The sequence below is a fragment of the Thrips palmi genome, unplaced genomic scaffold (assembly GCF_012932325.1).
Source record: "Thrips palmi isolate BJ-2018 unplaced genomic scaffold, TpBJ-2018v1 HiC_scaffold_10, whole genome shotgun sequence".
Lineage (NCBI taxonomy): Eukaryota > Metazoa > Arthropoda > Insecta > Thysanoptera > Thripidae > Thrips > Thrips palmi.
The window spans coordinates 6983857-6995413 of record NW_023144621.1 but is presented as its reverse complement, the minus strand read 5'-3'; the positions used below and the strand labels follow the sequence as shown (position 1 = coordinate 6995413).

Sequence of the window (11557 nt, the reverse complement as noted above, 5' to 3'; positions counted from 1 at the left end):
AGTTTATTGTAATAAATTGAGATTGATGGATATTGAAAACAAAGCTTTTAAATTTATCATAGTCACAGACTCTGCACACACTACTCAGTGTGATGCCTTTAACATTCATACACATTCACATAAGATAAGATTTTACTTTCCTGTCAGAAGACCAATAAGTGCTGCCTTTTCCTTTTCCTTCTTCCTTACAACATCAGCGGATCTGTTTCTCCAAGAGCTCTTCCTCAACTTTATGGGTCGACTTCCTACATACCTCCCTGGAAAATAAGTAATAAAGTTGATAAAACAGTAACACTTAAGTGGAAGTATTGAGGGTCCATATTTTGGCAAGTTTACCATTCATTTCTTTCATTGCTCTGGTGAAGTCTTGAGGATCTTTAAAACTCACAAATCCAAAACCTTTTGTTTTATTGGTTCGTTTGTCACGAACCACCTTAGCTTTAAGGAACGATGGATACTTGCTGAAAGTCCTTATTAAAATCTCGTCAGTAACGTCGTTGCCTAAATCTCCACAAAATAATCGGAAGTCATCTGTCGACAAAGATAACAATAAGACAAGGCAAACAAAATTACTTTTAGTAAAAATAAAAGTTTAAGTTTTAAATTATTTTTTTAAATTAATTATATACCTTCTTCCCATTCCATTAAGGAGGGATCTTCCCATGACTGGCCACCTGCTTGACGGACAATTTTCTTATTCTTCTTTTTCTTGGAAGGAGCTGCTTCCTCCATCATAGGAATTGGGGGTGGAGGTAATATTGGAATTTCCCTAGGTATTTTTGGTTTGATACGGGTTGTATCCACTGATGTTGAGGGAATAATGCTCTCTTGAACTATGGCAGCAGGTGCCAAATTGGATACTTCAGGCACACTGTATGCTCGTTGGTCCATCATATTTATGGGTATTTGCGGTTCATTTACTTGAGGTGCATACATCATTGGTGTAGCACTGCAAAAGTAGTGGAAAACCGAGTTTAAAACACTATCAAATAGAGTATTATTTGGGTATAATGAACCACCCTTGATACCTGACTACTGAGGGCACAGGCTGCATTGATGGGATGGGCTGAACAGGCATCATTCCAGGACCCATGTGGTTGATGTAAGGAGTTGGAGGCTGATATCCTTGCTGGGGCTGCTCTGCTCCCATGGGCCGCATGGCTAAAATAAACAAGATACATTACTAAAAGCGTCAAATTTATTGCAAAAATTATTCTTTGAGTTCTAGACACTTACGATGGCGGATTGGGGGTGCGCGCAGGCGAACTTGATGTGGAACAAGCATAGGTGGAGGTGGAGGTGGTGGAATTCCTGGTACAGTCGGGTAGCCACCCATCCCCCCTGGTACATACTGCTGCTCCTCCAGCCGTCTCTGAACAGTGTGGTAGGTGTTTGCACCAATGACAGCAGGAAGGTGTGGAGGGGGTGGTGGAGGCATGATGGGCAGCCCAATTTCTTCCTCGAATCTGAGCAATTAGTTAAAAAGATGCAATATGTACAGACAAGAAACGTAGAGCAGAATTAATAGTAGTAAACCGTGACAAGTACATGGACATAAATTGATTCACGGAAACAAAAACAAAAAGTGGCACGATGGGTCAAGGGAAAAACTCAATAAAAAGAACATAAACCATGAAGTAATGGATCCTGACAGAACAGTTTAACTTAATATAATACCTGTTCATTTCGTCTTCCATGGCTCGCAGTTTCTCGTCGTTATAAACCGCCATATTGATGGTTTAATTTCACAAATAAATAGATCCCAAATTAATTTAGATACTGGCTAGGAGTAACAAATAAGTTGCGGGAAGACACAATCAATCTTCAAACTGAAAAGAGTTTTAGGTTAAAGTAAACCATCAACCAAACAGACGGAACGTAGTATGCGAAATTGCAACTCAGGCAGGATATGTATTTCGCATATTTTTAAGAGTCCTATCCACAATGCCGACTCAGTTTACTTTAACGATTATTGCCCAATTTTAAACTGTTTTCTGTACATTTAAAATTACTGCTTTGTTCTCAAAAGGTTTTGTTCGTACTACTGAAATAGAGTCGATCATTGACAATGCTGTCGTTGCAACCTTATCATCCGGTAATGATATGGTGGTGGGTTACTATAACCTTAAAGCCTTGTCACTTCCAGATATTGGGGTTATTGCATATGGAAGTGTTCAAGAAATTTGCCCTCGTGCAGAAACATTTTGTGTAGAAACCCGATATTTGTGCAAGACCACAATCCCTGGTTGTCAGTGGGACTTGATATTTTTTCGTTGTTTGTTAGCAATGAATGATCCTGCAGATGTTGGGTGATGTAACATACACAAAAGGACTTTTTATTAAATTGGCTGCTGTCCAAATTTACATTAAAGTGACATTCGAAGTGTCCTACGTGAATCTGAGCTGCAAATTTATTTAATTTAGAATATTGTGCTCTCATGTCAAAGGAATGGCAAACTTCTTCTGTCGAAGGTGTCGAGACTTGACTTTCTTTGCAGTAATTTTTATCCTGTTTCTTTGTTGTACAGGTAGTGTATCAGCTTTCACAACTATCTAACTGTTTAACCACATCAACAGCACAACTAGTAAATGGGTTTAAAGCTTCAAAGGTCTCCCATAGGAGGAAAAGTTCTTTCAAGCCAGTTACTATAACATGTAATGAAAGTTTTGACGAGGTGCGGACACCTTTATTTGAGTGTGATTTGCTTGCAGTCTTTTTCATAATGTTGTGTTGTATGTTTGATGACATCATTTTATTTTCCAGGCTGTGAAAAATTTAAAGAGTGAGATGATTTTGTACATTACCAAACCAAATTTAAGATGGTGTCGGTTAGGTAACAAATTGATGGGGGCTCAAACAAGTATTTACTTAAGTGAATCAAAGAAATCTACTCAGTTGAGGTTGCCAATTTTTCAAAAAACAAAGCATGCCACTTGGGATGTGTCACCATTATTTGGTGCAAGCAAAGGTCTACACCACCTTCCGTCTTCGAAGATCTCCAACCTGGTATGCATCCTGTCCTCTAAAAATGGTTTACTCCATATAAACAACCACAGTAAGTATCAGCAATTTTGCCTTAAAAAAAAAACTAAAAACTAAAGAACACTTATTTTTTTTGTCATGTATATTCTGTAACCAAATAATTTTTGCAGCCTTTCAGGTGAGAGGGTTCAAAACAGAGCGAATGGTGGAGAAAGAAAAAGAAAAATGGCTTGGTGCATTCTATCAGAAGCGAAAGGCAAACCCTGAAATTGGAGAACATTACTTGGAAAAGTTTGATCCCAAAAGTGGTATGCTGTGTAGACTTACTTTAGATTGTAAATTTTTCTACTCTGCTTCAGTCTAAAAATAGTTTTATTCATGTATTGCCATGTCCTTCTGTTTAGTTGCTGAGTTTATTTCAATTTATCAACAAATTGAAAAGAAAATCTCCACCAGATGGTATACAAGAGTGTCTTGGATGTTTGGTGGTAGTATATTAGCTACAATTCTCTTAGGTGAGTATATTTTCTCAACCCAATCTTAGTCTGTCTGTTGGTATTATTTTTTGATGTCTCACTAATTATTTATTTTGCCTCAGCTTATGTCTTTTTTACAAGATTCAATGGGAATAGGTTTAATGCATTCAACTCAGAAGAAGTCAACGTGACATTTGATGATTTCAGAGGGGTATGTCAGGCAATTTGAATTAAGTGTATTGCAATGTTTAAACCTATCTAATTTTATTTTGGCTTTGTATTTTTATTGTTTTCTTAGTGCGAACAAGTCAAAAACGAGCTGAAAACAGTGGTGAATAGTTTGAAAAATCCTAAGACTTTTTCACAACTTGGAGCTAGGGCACCCAAAGGTAGAATAATAAAGTCTTTATAATATGTTGGTGTTTTTCAATAATTACAATGCACTCATTACCATTGTTTCTATTTAGGTGTTCTGATGGTTGGAGAGCCTGGTGTTGGGAAGACCCTGCTTGCTAGGGCTATTGCTGGAGAAGCAGGGGTGCCGTTTTTCTTCGTTGCTGGGTCTGAATTTGATGAGACTTTTGTTGGAATGGGTTCTAAGCGAATTCGTGAATTGTTCCGTAAGGCCAACTACATGTATTTAAAATTAAACCTCCAAAAACTTATTTTTCAATGTATTTATATTTTTTCAGTTTTCACCATTTGTTTTCTTTTTCTGTTTTGTAACAGGTGTTGCTAGAGAAAATGCCCCATGTGTTGTCTTTTTTGATGAAATTGATACAGTTGGAAGGAAGAGAGTAAACTCCCATTTTCATCCATATGCTAACCAAACTATCAATCAGCTGCTCTCTGAAATGGATGGGTAGGTTTATGTGAAATAATTTTTTTCCGTATTTAATGTCTATATGCTTCAACAATTTGGTTGCCTCTGTTCTAGCTTTGAAGTAAACTCGGGAGTGATGGTCCTAGCTGCTACCAACAGAGATGATGATTTGGACCCTGCTCTCATGAGGCCCGGCCGTTTTGATATGACCATCAAGGTATAGCTCCTTTATTGTTGCATGACAAAGTTTATTTCTGCATGGCAAAGTCTCACCCTAATGTAATTCTACTGTTCTGTTTATTCTAGGTACCTGTCCCCTCAAGTTCAGAAAGACGCGATATTATTGAGTATTACTTGCAGAAAGTTGCTTGCCGAAACATTGACATTGATCAAGTTGTTAGATTGACAAGTGACTGGAATGGTGCTAGGCTTGAAAATCTTATTAACTGGGTGAGTATGAAGTTTTAAGATTGTTATTTAGTTGACTTTTGTATATATCTCAATCACTTTTTCTTTTCCATTTGTCATTAGGCCGCAATTAACGCCGCCGTCGAAAATGCAGAGTATGTGGGGATGCATCACATATTTGAAGCATTTGATAGATTAGTATTGGGTAAGTGCCTTTTGAAACACTTATCAAATCCTCTTATTTTGTAACTTTTAATTAGAAGCTGAGCATTATTTGTTTTTCTAGGTGTTGCCTGGGGCTCTTCTAGTGAAATTATGGCATCAGATATGAGAATAACTGCTTACCATGAGGCAGGTCACACACTAGTTGCAATCTTAACTCCAGGCACTAATGCAGTGCACAAGGTAACAATTGAACCTCGGGGCCCTGCACTAGGACATGTAAGTACCGCCACAACCATCAATCAAATACCACCTTCAGAATTGGGCTTTGATGACATCAGTGCAATTGATCATATCATTCCTGCAGACAACCTTCCTTGAAGGAAATGCCAGACATAAAACCAAGGCAGAATACAAAGCAGAGATGGACATCTGTTTTGGAGGAACAGTTGCTGAAGAGCTACTTTATGGAACTGATGGTGTGTCCAGTGGATGCGCCTCAGATATAAATGTAATTTGTTCGGATTGATAAAATTGAACTTGAACTTGACCTTCTTACCCTGAAATGTAGCTAATAATTTTATCAACCTCATTCTAGGTTGCTACTAAACTTGCCAAAATGATGGTGAAATCTTTTGGCATGGAAACCAACAGCCGTGTCATAAACGAAGAAGAAAAGCTTGGCGAGGCAGCGCAATCAGTTGTAGATTCAGATATAGACATTCTTCTTAAGGTAACCTAATCGTTGAAAAGTAATGAGAAAAATTCTGATTTTGCAAGTTGAAATGATGCAATTATTCTTCCTTTCTTTCTTTTTGATTTTAGGAATCTAAGGAGCGTGCCAGGAAGTTATTATCAACTCATGCTGATGATCTACATAAATTAGCAGGTGCTTTGATTAAGTATAAAACTCTTTCAGCAACAGAAGTCATGCAAGTCCTAGGCAAAAATGATGTAAGTTCACCTAGGTTCTGGTCTCTTACACTTTAATTTTTATTATTATTACTATGTTGACTTTCTACAATTTTGATTTATTTTTCAGGATGTGAAGTCTCTGGCAGAATAGTAGACTGTACATACCTTTATGTATTGAAAATTTACTATTTCACTTAGACTTAAGTCAAATGTACATACCTTCAACATAAACATGGACCGTCGCGTAGTGGTCCCATTATTTAGACTGCTTCTCTATAGTTCAACACTATACCAAAATTGACGATACTGTCACACCCCTTATGTGCATCCTACCAAATATTTTGAATTTCTAAAGCACATTGCTTGATCTAAGCTGCCTTAAATATGTAAATAGTATTAAATCCCTTTGCCGTAAATTGCGTTTGTTTGTAATGACCCATTCACTGTACTTTATAATTGTGAAATGATATTGTGGTTTTATTTTTCTTTCTTCTCCTAGAAAAATATATTAGTGGGTAAATTTATGTCTTATTCTTGTTGCTGGTGGATAAAAATAAATTAGTGTGACCTCGTGATGGCCTCATTATATTGTGAACCCTAAGTTACTCTGCTGCATGAGCACCACAATTAATACACTGGTTTTTGTGGTGAGACTTCTCCCCCGAGCACACCCAGAGCACGCCCATGCGAGTAGAGTGGAGTCTGGGAGTCTGGGACTCCCAGAGACACTCTGGCCCAACTTGCCCATGACTATTGGCAGTACCATTTGTTGGTGTCAACACCAATGGGCTATAGACAGGACGAAACACTATTCGCACGGTTCTGTCTGTCGAACGTAAACTCAACGCAACCACAGTGTCCGGCGTAAAATTTATGTTCTGTTTTGTTAGATTTTGATTAATATTTCAAAATGGGCCATAAACATAAAAAAGAAAAGCGCAAGCACCGGAGTAGAAGTCGTTCAAGATCTGTCGAGAAAGAGAGGGAGCGGGAAAGGGAACGGGAGAGGGAGAGGGAGCGTGAAAGAGCAAAACACCGCCACCACAAGAGACATCACAAGGACAAGAGAGCAGAAAAACGCCCTAAAGAAGATAGTCCGACTTACATTAGCTCCGGTAATTGTCATTTTCTGTACTGTTAACTGCCTCTTTGTCTGTTTCTCTGTAATGGTTCTTAGAAATTGTGTGGACCTAACCTAACGATGTCTTGACACACAGAGCTGCTATCTTGAAGTTACTTTTTATTTGTCATCTGAATTGGAGCATCAATTCAGGGCTTTCCAATTTTTTTCTCACTCATAGTGTCCCCATTCATATCCTCTCTTCATCCCAGATACAGGTCACTCGCAGAACAGCGTCTGTGTGGCTAGGATCTGTTTTGACAATGAAAGTAAAGTTTAACTTGAATATTTCTGTCTTATCTTTACAGATGATGATTGCATTGTGGTTCCACCACCACCAAAGATATCTCGTCAAGCCACCCCACCCCCTCCTCCTCCTCCAGCTATTTCAAATGCACCACCCGAGTCTAGCTCTGGTGCAGGAGACTCATTGTCAATTGAGGAGACAAACAGAATACGTGCAAAACTGGGTTTGAAACCTCTACAAGTTGATGACAAACCCACCTCTGTGGAAGTGCGAGCTGACAATGACTATAAAAACTCTACTGAGAAGACTGCAGCCGAGTTTGGTTTGGAAGTTATCAATGATGATCTTGGAGAGTTTGTCCACAAACCTGCAGGTACTGACTAATGCCATGAGCCATTTATAATCCTGCTGAATTTTCATAGAGGTAGTATACTAGCATTGTGTTTGTTTTAGATAACCTGGCCAAGAAAGTCAAGGCTGACAAACTCAAAGAGAAGCTGGCAGAGCGAAGAGCAAAACGTGTCATGGAACAAAAATTGGCCAGAATAAAGAAACTAGGTGAATCAAGTAGCGATGAAGAGGAAAGTGCAACTTCTTGGATTGACAAGAGCCGTAAGATTGCTGAAGAAAAAGCACAAGCAGAAAAAAGAGTTAGTACTGAATCCTATTTACTTCTTATCTTTTTACCTTTGCATCCGTGATTTTATTCAAGGTTGTGGTTTTATCCCTAGGCTAAATTGTTACAAGAAATGGATGAAGAGTTTGGTGTTGGAGACCTTGTCGCTGAAGAAATGAAAACAGAGCGGCGAAATGTGTACAGTACCAAAGACCTGAGGGGGCTCCGTGTTGAACATGATTTGGTAATTTTTCCTATGATAAACTGGCATGTTGCAATTGGCAACATTCCATCCAATCGATAAGTCATTGATGTTTTTAAAATGTAATTTCAGGGGAGCTTTGGTGATGGCAAGCAAGTAATTTTAACCTTGAAGGATCAGGGTGTGTTGGAAGAAGAGGGTGATGTGTTGGTTAATGTAAACATGTTGGATGATGAACATCATAAGAAGGTGAGTTGCCTTATGAATCCAGTTTGTACTTCTTAATCATTTATTTCTGTTTGAATGCAAAATCATTTTTCTTTGAAATTTTTGCAGAACATTGACAGGAGGAAACAAAAGCCTGGTTACAATGCCTATGATGATGAGGAAATGGATACATATGAAGACCCTCAAGTTAAAGTTTTATCAAAATATGATGAAGAAATTGATGGGGTCAAGAAGAAGAGCTTCACCATTGGTATGTTGGTGCTTGGCCCCCCCCCCCCCCCTTTTTCTTTTTTTTTTGTTTTGCTAGTGTTATTTGTGCCACAGATTGTTGATTTTTATTTCCATTGTGGCTTTCAAGGTGTGGATGACTCTGCTGCTGCACTGGCCCGTAAAAGGGAAGAGGCTCTCAGTGTAAAAAATAAATTGATGAAAAAACGTCTAGAAACTCTTGCAATGCCAGCACCCAAGCTTGCAGCAGAGTACTACAATGAGGAAGAAATCAGTACTAAATTCAAGAAAATAAAAAAGGTGAGCACAATATATGTTTTACTGTTGTAAGCAAAATGCATTGTATTGTAATTCTGATGTTGTCCTTTTTTTTTCTTTGTCTTTGAAAGTTGCAGTAACCCACAATTTTGTTTGTTTCAGGTTAAGAAAGTCCGTAAGAAGGGGATATTGAAGGCTGATGACTTAGCTGCTATTACAAAGCAGGAAGATCCTTCCAAAGATTTTGGGTCAAGGCGGATAAGGTCTCGTGTTGTTGATGATGACGATGAATTGAAGGCACCCCCTCCTCCTCGAATAAGTACCGTAGATGATGAGAACATAAAAGAGGAACCTATGGAAATAGACCTTGATGACTTGCCCCGTATGTACTTTTATTTCAAATTTCCTTTCTTTTCTCAGTAGATATGAAAGTAATTGTACAAATTGTGTGATTTTGTAGCTCTTCCTGCGGATATTGCTACCATTAAAGTGGAACCAGAAGAGGATTTGCAGTTGGAGCTTGCTCTGAAAAAGGCCCGGAGATTAATGCAGAGGGAAGCAGTAGAAGAAGCTGCAAATGTGGAGATGGTAAAAAGATTATATCTTAATATTAGTATTTATGAAACTTAGATGATGTAAGTTTGAATGTTAGAGAAATTTGCTTTTAGGTGGCGCAGTCTATTGTCAAGGAGGAATTACAGCCTGCCTTTGGAGAGACAGAACCTGGTGGTTCCATTGTTCTCAATTCCACAGCTGAGTTCTGTCGTACCCTAGGTGATATTCCAACTTATGGTCTTGCGGGAAACAGAGATGAAGATGCTGAGGAACTCCTTGTAAGTATCTCTTGCTATAGCAAAGGAAACCATAAGCCTATTGTTGCATTCAGTGTAATTTGGAATTTCATTATCATCTCAGGATTTTGAGCGAGAAATGATTGAGGAGCAACGGCGCAGACAGGAAGAGGATGGAAAACGAGGAGCGTGGAATGAGGTGGAAGGCGGTATGTACTTCATTTAATAAATGGAACAGTGGTATTTTGTGGGAGTTTAAAGTTGTAATTAAAGCACAATTTTGTTTTTAATTTTTTTATCAGATGAACCTCCAGCAGAAATAGAACCTATGGAGACACCCATCTTGGACCCAGAGCCAGATTTGGGTGGAGGAATGGCTGGTGCCTTGAGGTTAGCTGTTAGCAAAGGCTATTTGGAAAAGGAGGTTTCCAATAGGCCTTCAGCCTCCCGATTTGCTCATTTGCAGGCCCAAAACTATTCAATTGAAGACAAAACACATGCGTAAGTTTCATTGCTCAAAGAAACTTTAACTCCTTAGCAAAATTATTTATTATTTCCTTAACTATTTTTCAGTGAGGATGATAAGTTTGGGAGACGAGAAAGGTATGCCGGTCCAACATCTGAATTCAAAGACAAGGATGGATACAAACCAAATGTCAAGCTTGACTATATTGATGATGAAGGTCATGTGCTCAATGCCAAAGAGGCATTCAGGTATTAAGATTTTCTTTTTGTTTTTTTCTGTGTCTTACACAAAACATGGTAGAAAGAATTGGAGTATGTTATTGCCAACAATTTTTAAATTCAACATTGTCCTTGCTGATTCATTCAGGTACCTCTCACACAAGTTTCATGGCAAAGGACCAGGAAAGAATAAGGTTGAGAAGAGGATGAAAAAGAAGGAGCAAGATGTTGTAAGTGAAATGCCGTCATTTGTCATAAGTTTTTTGTCACTTTGACTCAAAACATCTGCATTCTAATTTGATCTTTTTCTCGTAGCTTATGAAGCAAATGAGCTCTACAGACACTCCTCTTGGAACCCTAAACATGTTGCAAGCCAAGCAGAAAGAGACTCAATCTGCATTTATTGTTCTCAGTGGAGGAAAGCACCAAACGTAAGTTGCACACACCAACTCAAATGAATGGATTTCAATTTAATTCTTATCTTGCTTCTGTCATGCACCTGCTTAACCTTTATGATCTTTTTGGTTTCAGAGCCACCATCTCAAAAACGAAACTAAGCAAATAAAAGCTTTGAGGCCTGAAGAAAATTATGTAGATACTATATATATTCTGGAATGGTACGGATTATCATCAAAATTAAAGAAAATCATAATTTTTTTTCATCATTGAACTTGATTGTGGAAACACAGTTTTTAAATGAACTGATCAGAATCTAGCCACAAAAAAATAAAATATCAGCAAACTCAAATTGTTTTTTTTTTGTTTTTTTTTTTTTCCAAACTCTTAAAATTCCTCCTCCTTTTTATCCTCAGACTCAGAGACTCAAGCTAAGCATGTATAAAAATGTTTGGGAGTAAATGAGAAAAAAGATTTCAGTTCCTACAATAATATTTATTAAAAAAACATTGACAACCGCAATCACAATACACACAAATTGAACAAAGATCACATACATATAAATTGATTATTATTCCATCTTCAGTGGATGCAAGATACAGTCTTAACAGAAAAGAAGTGGCAATACAATTGCCAAGTATCAAAGAATTGAGACAGTTCAAATCCCTTAAAATAACATCTGGAAACAGTTACCAGATACTGTAGTGTAATTATAGTCATTAATGCTTAGTCGTACTGTAACTGGTAATAAGATATCCAATCTAAGATGAGACTAGCAACTAGATTTCAAGGAATCTCATCTCCGTAAAAAAAGCATGGAAATGTGTTTAAATTTTTACTGGACAACCCTACAGCATTTGGAATAAAAGACGATGCCCCATTCAACATCTGGAAGTCACCTGTAAATTTTAAAATTTCAGTAGTCAGTAAGAGGCCCTAGTGGATCTGTAGTGAGCATTTGTGCACAGTATAAAATGTCTTCCTCAGTTTGACTGATATGTGCATAATTGTTTCTGAACG

General features: G+C 37.9%; 3 protein-coding genes across 5 annotated transcripts; 2 read left to right on the top strand and 1 right to left on the bottom strand.

Moving 5' to 3' along the window:
• Nucleotides 1-30: 30 nt before the first annotated feature.
• LOC117654438 (RNA-binding protein 42) lies at nt 31-1909 on the bottom strand. Its single transcript, XM_034401068.1, has 6 exons — nt 1678-1909; nt 1237-1466; nt 1029-1161; nt 630-949; nt 337-531; nt 31-257 (listed from the first exon to the last, which is right to left on the bottom strand). The coding sequence occupies exons 1-6, from the start codon at nt 1728-1730 to the stop codon at nt 133-135; spliced, it is 1056 nt and encodes a 351-aa protein (XP_034256959.1). The 5' UTR covers nt 1731-1909; the 3' UTR covers nt 31-132.
• Nucleotides 1910-1918: 9 nt separating this feature from the next.
• LOC117654432 (ATP-dependent zinc metalloprotease YME1L) lies at nt 1919-6342 on the top strand. Of its 3 annotated transcripts, none has more exons than XM_034401057.1 (17): nt 1919-2095; nt 2529-2675; nt 2765-3056; nt 3154-3291; nt 3388-3498; nt 3582-3670; nt 3758-3848; nt 3927-4079; nt 4189-4321; nt 4397-4499; nt 4589-4732; nt 4814-4895; nt 4977-5131; nt 5220-5363; nt 5451-5585; nt 5678-5806; nt 5895-6342. In XM_034401057.1, exons 1-17 carry the CDS (start codon nt 2069-2071, stop codon nt 5916-5918), a joined length of 2097 nt encoding a protein of 698 aa, XP_034256948.1. In that variant the 5' UTR covers nt 1919-2068; the 3' UTR covers nt 5919-6342. The 3 variants fall into 3 exon arrangements, with proteins under 3 accessions (XP_034256948.1, XP_034256951.1, XP_034256949.1); XM_034401060.1 differs by having other exon boundaries at nt 1933-2109; XM_034401058.1 differs by lacking the exon at nt 1919-2095 and adding an exon at nt 2424-2447.
• Nucleotides 6343-6565: 223 nt separating this feature from the next.
• On the top strand, nt 6566-10889 carry LOC117654428 (U4/U6.U5 tri-snRNP-associated protein 1). The gene is made up of 16 exons (XM_034401053.1): nt 6566-6882; nt 7196-7507; nt 7588-7784; nt 7866-7994; nt 8085-8201; nt 8289-8430; nt 8539-8708; nt 8829-9048; nt 9127-9254; nt 9335-9499; nt 9582-9666; nt 9760-9958; nt 10031-10171; nt 10290-10371; nt 10457-10572; nt 10673-10889. The coding sequence occupies exons 1-16, from the start codon at nt 6678-6680 to the stop codon at nt 10704-10706; spliced, it is 2442 nt and encodes an 813-aa protein (XP_034256944.1). The 5' UTR covers nt 6566-6677; the 3' UTR covers nt 10707-10889.
• The last annotated feature ends 668 nt before the right edge of the window (nt 10890-11557 follow it).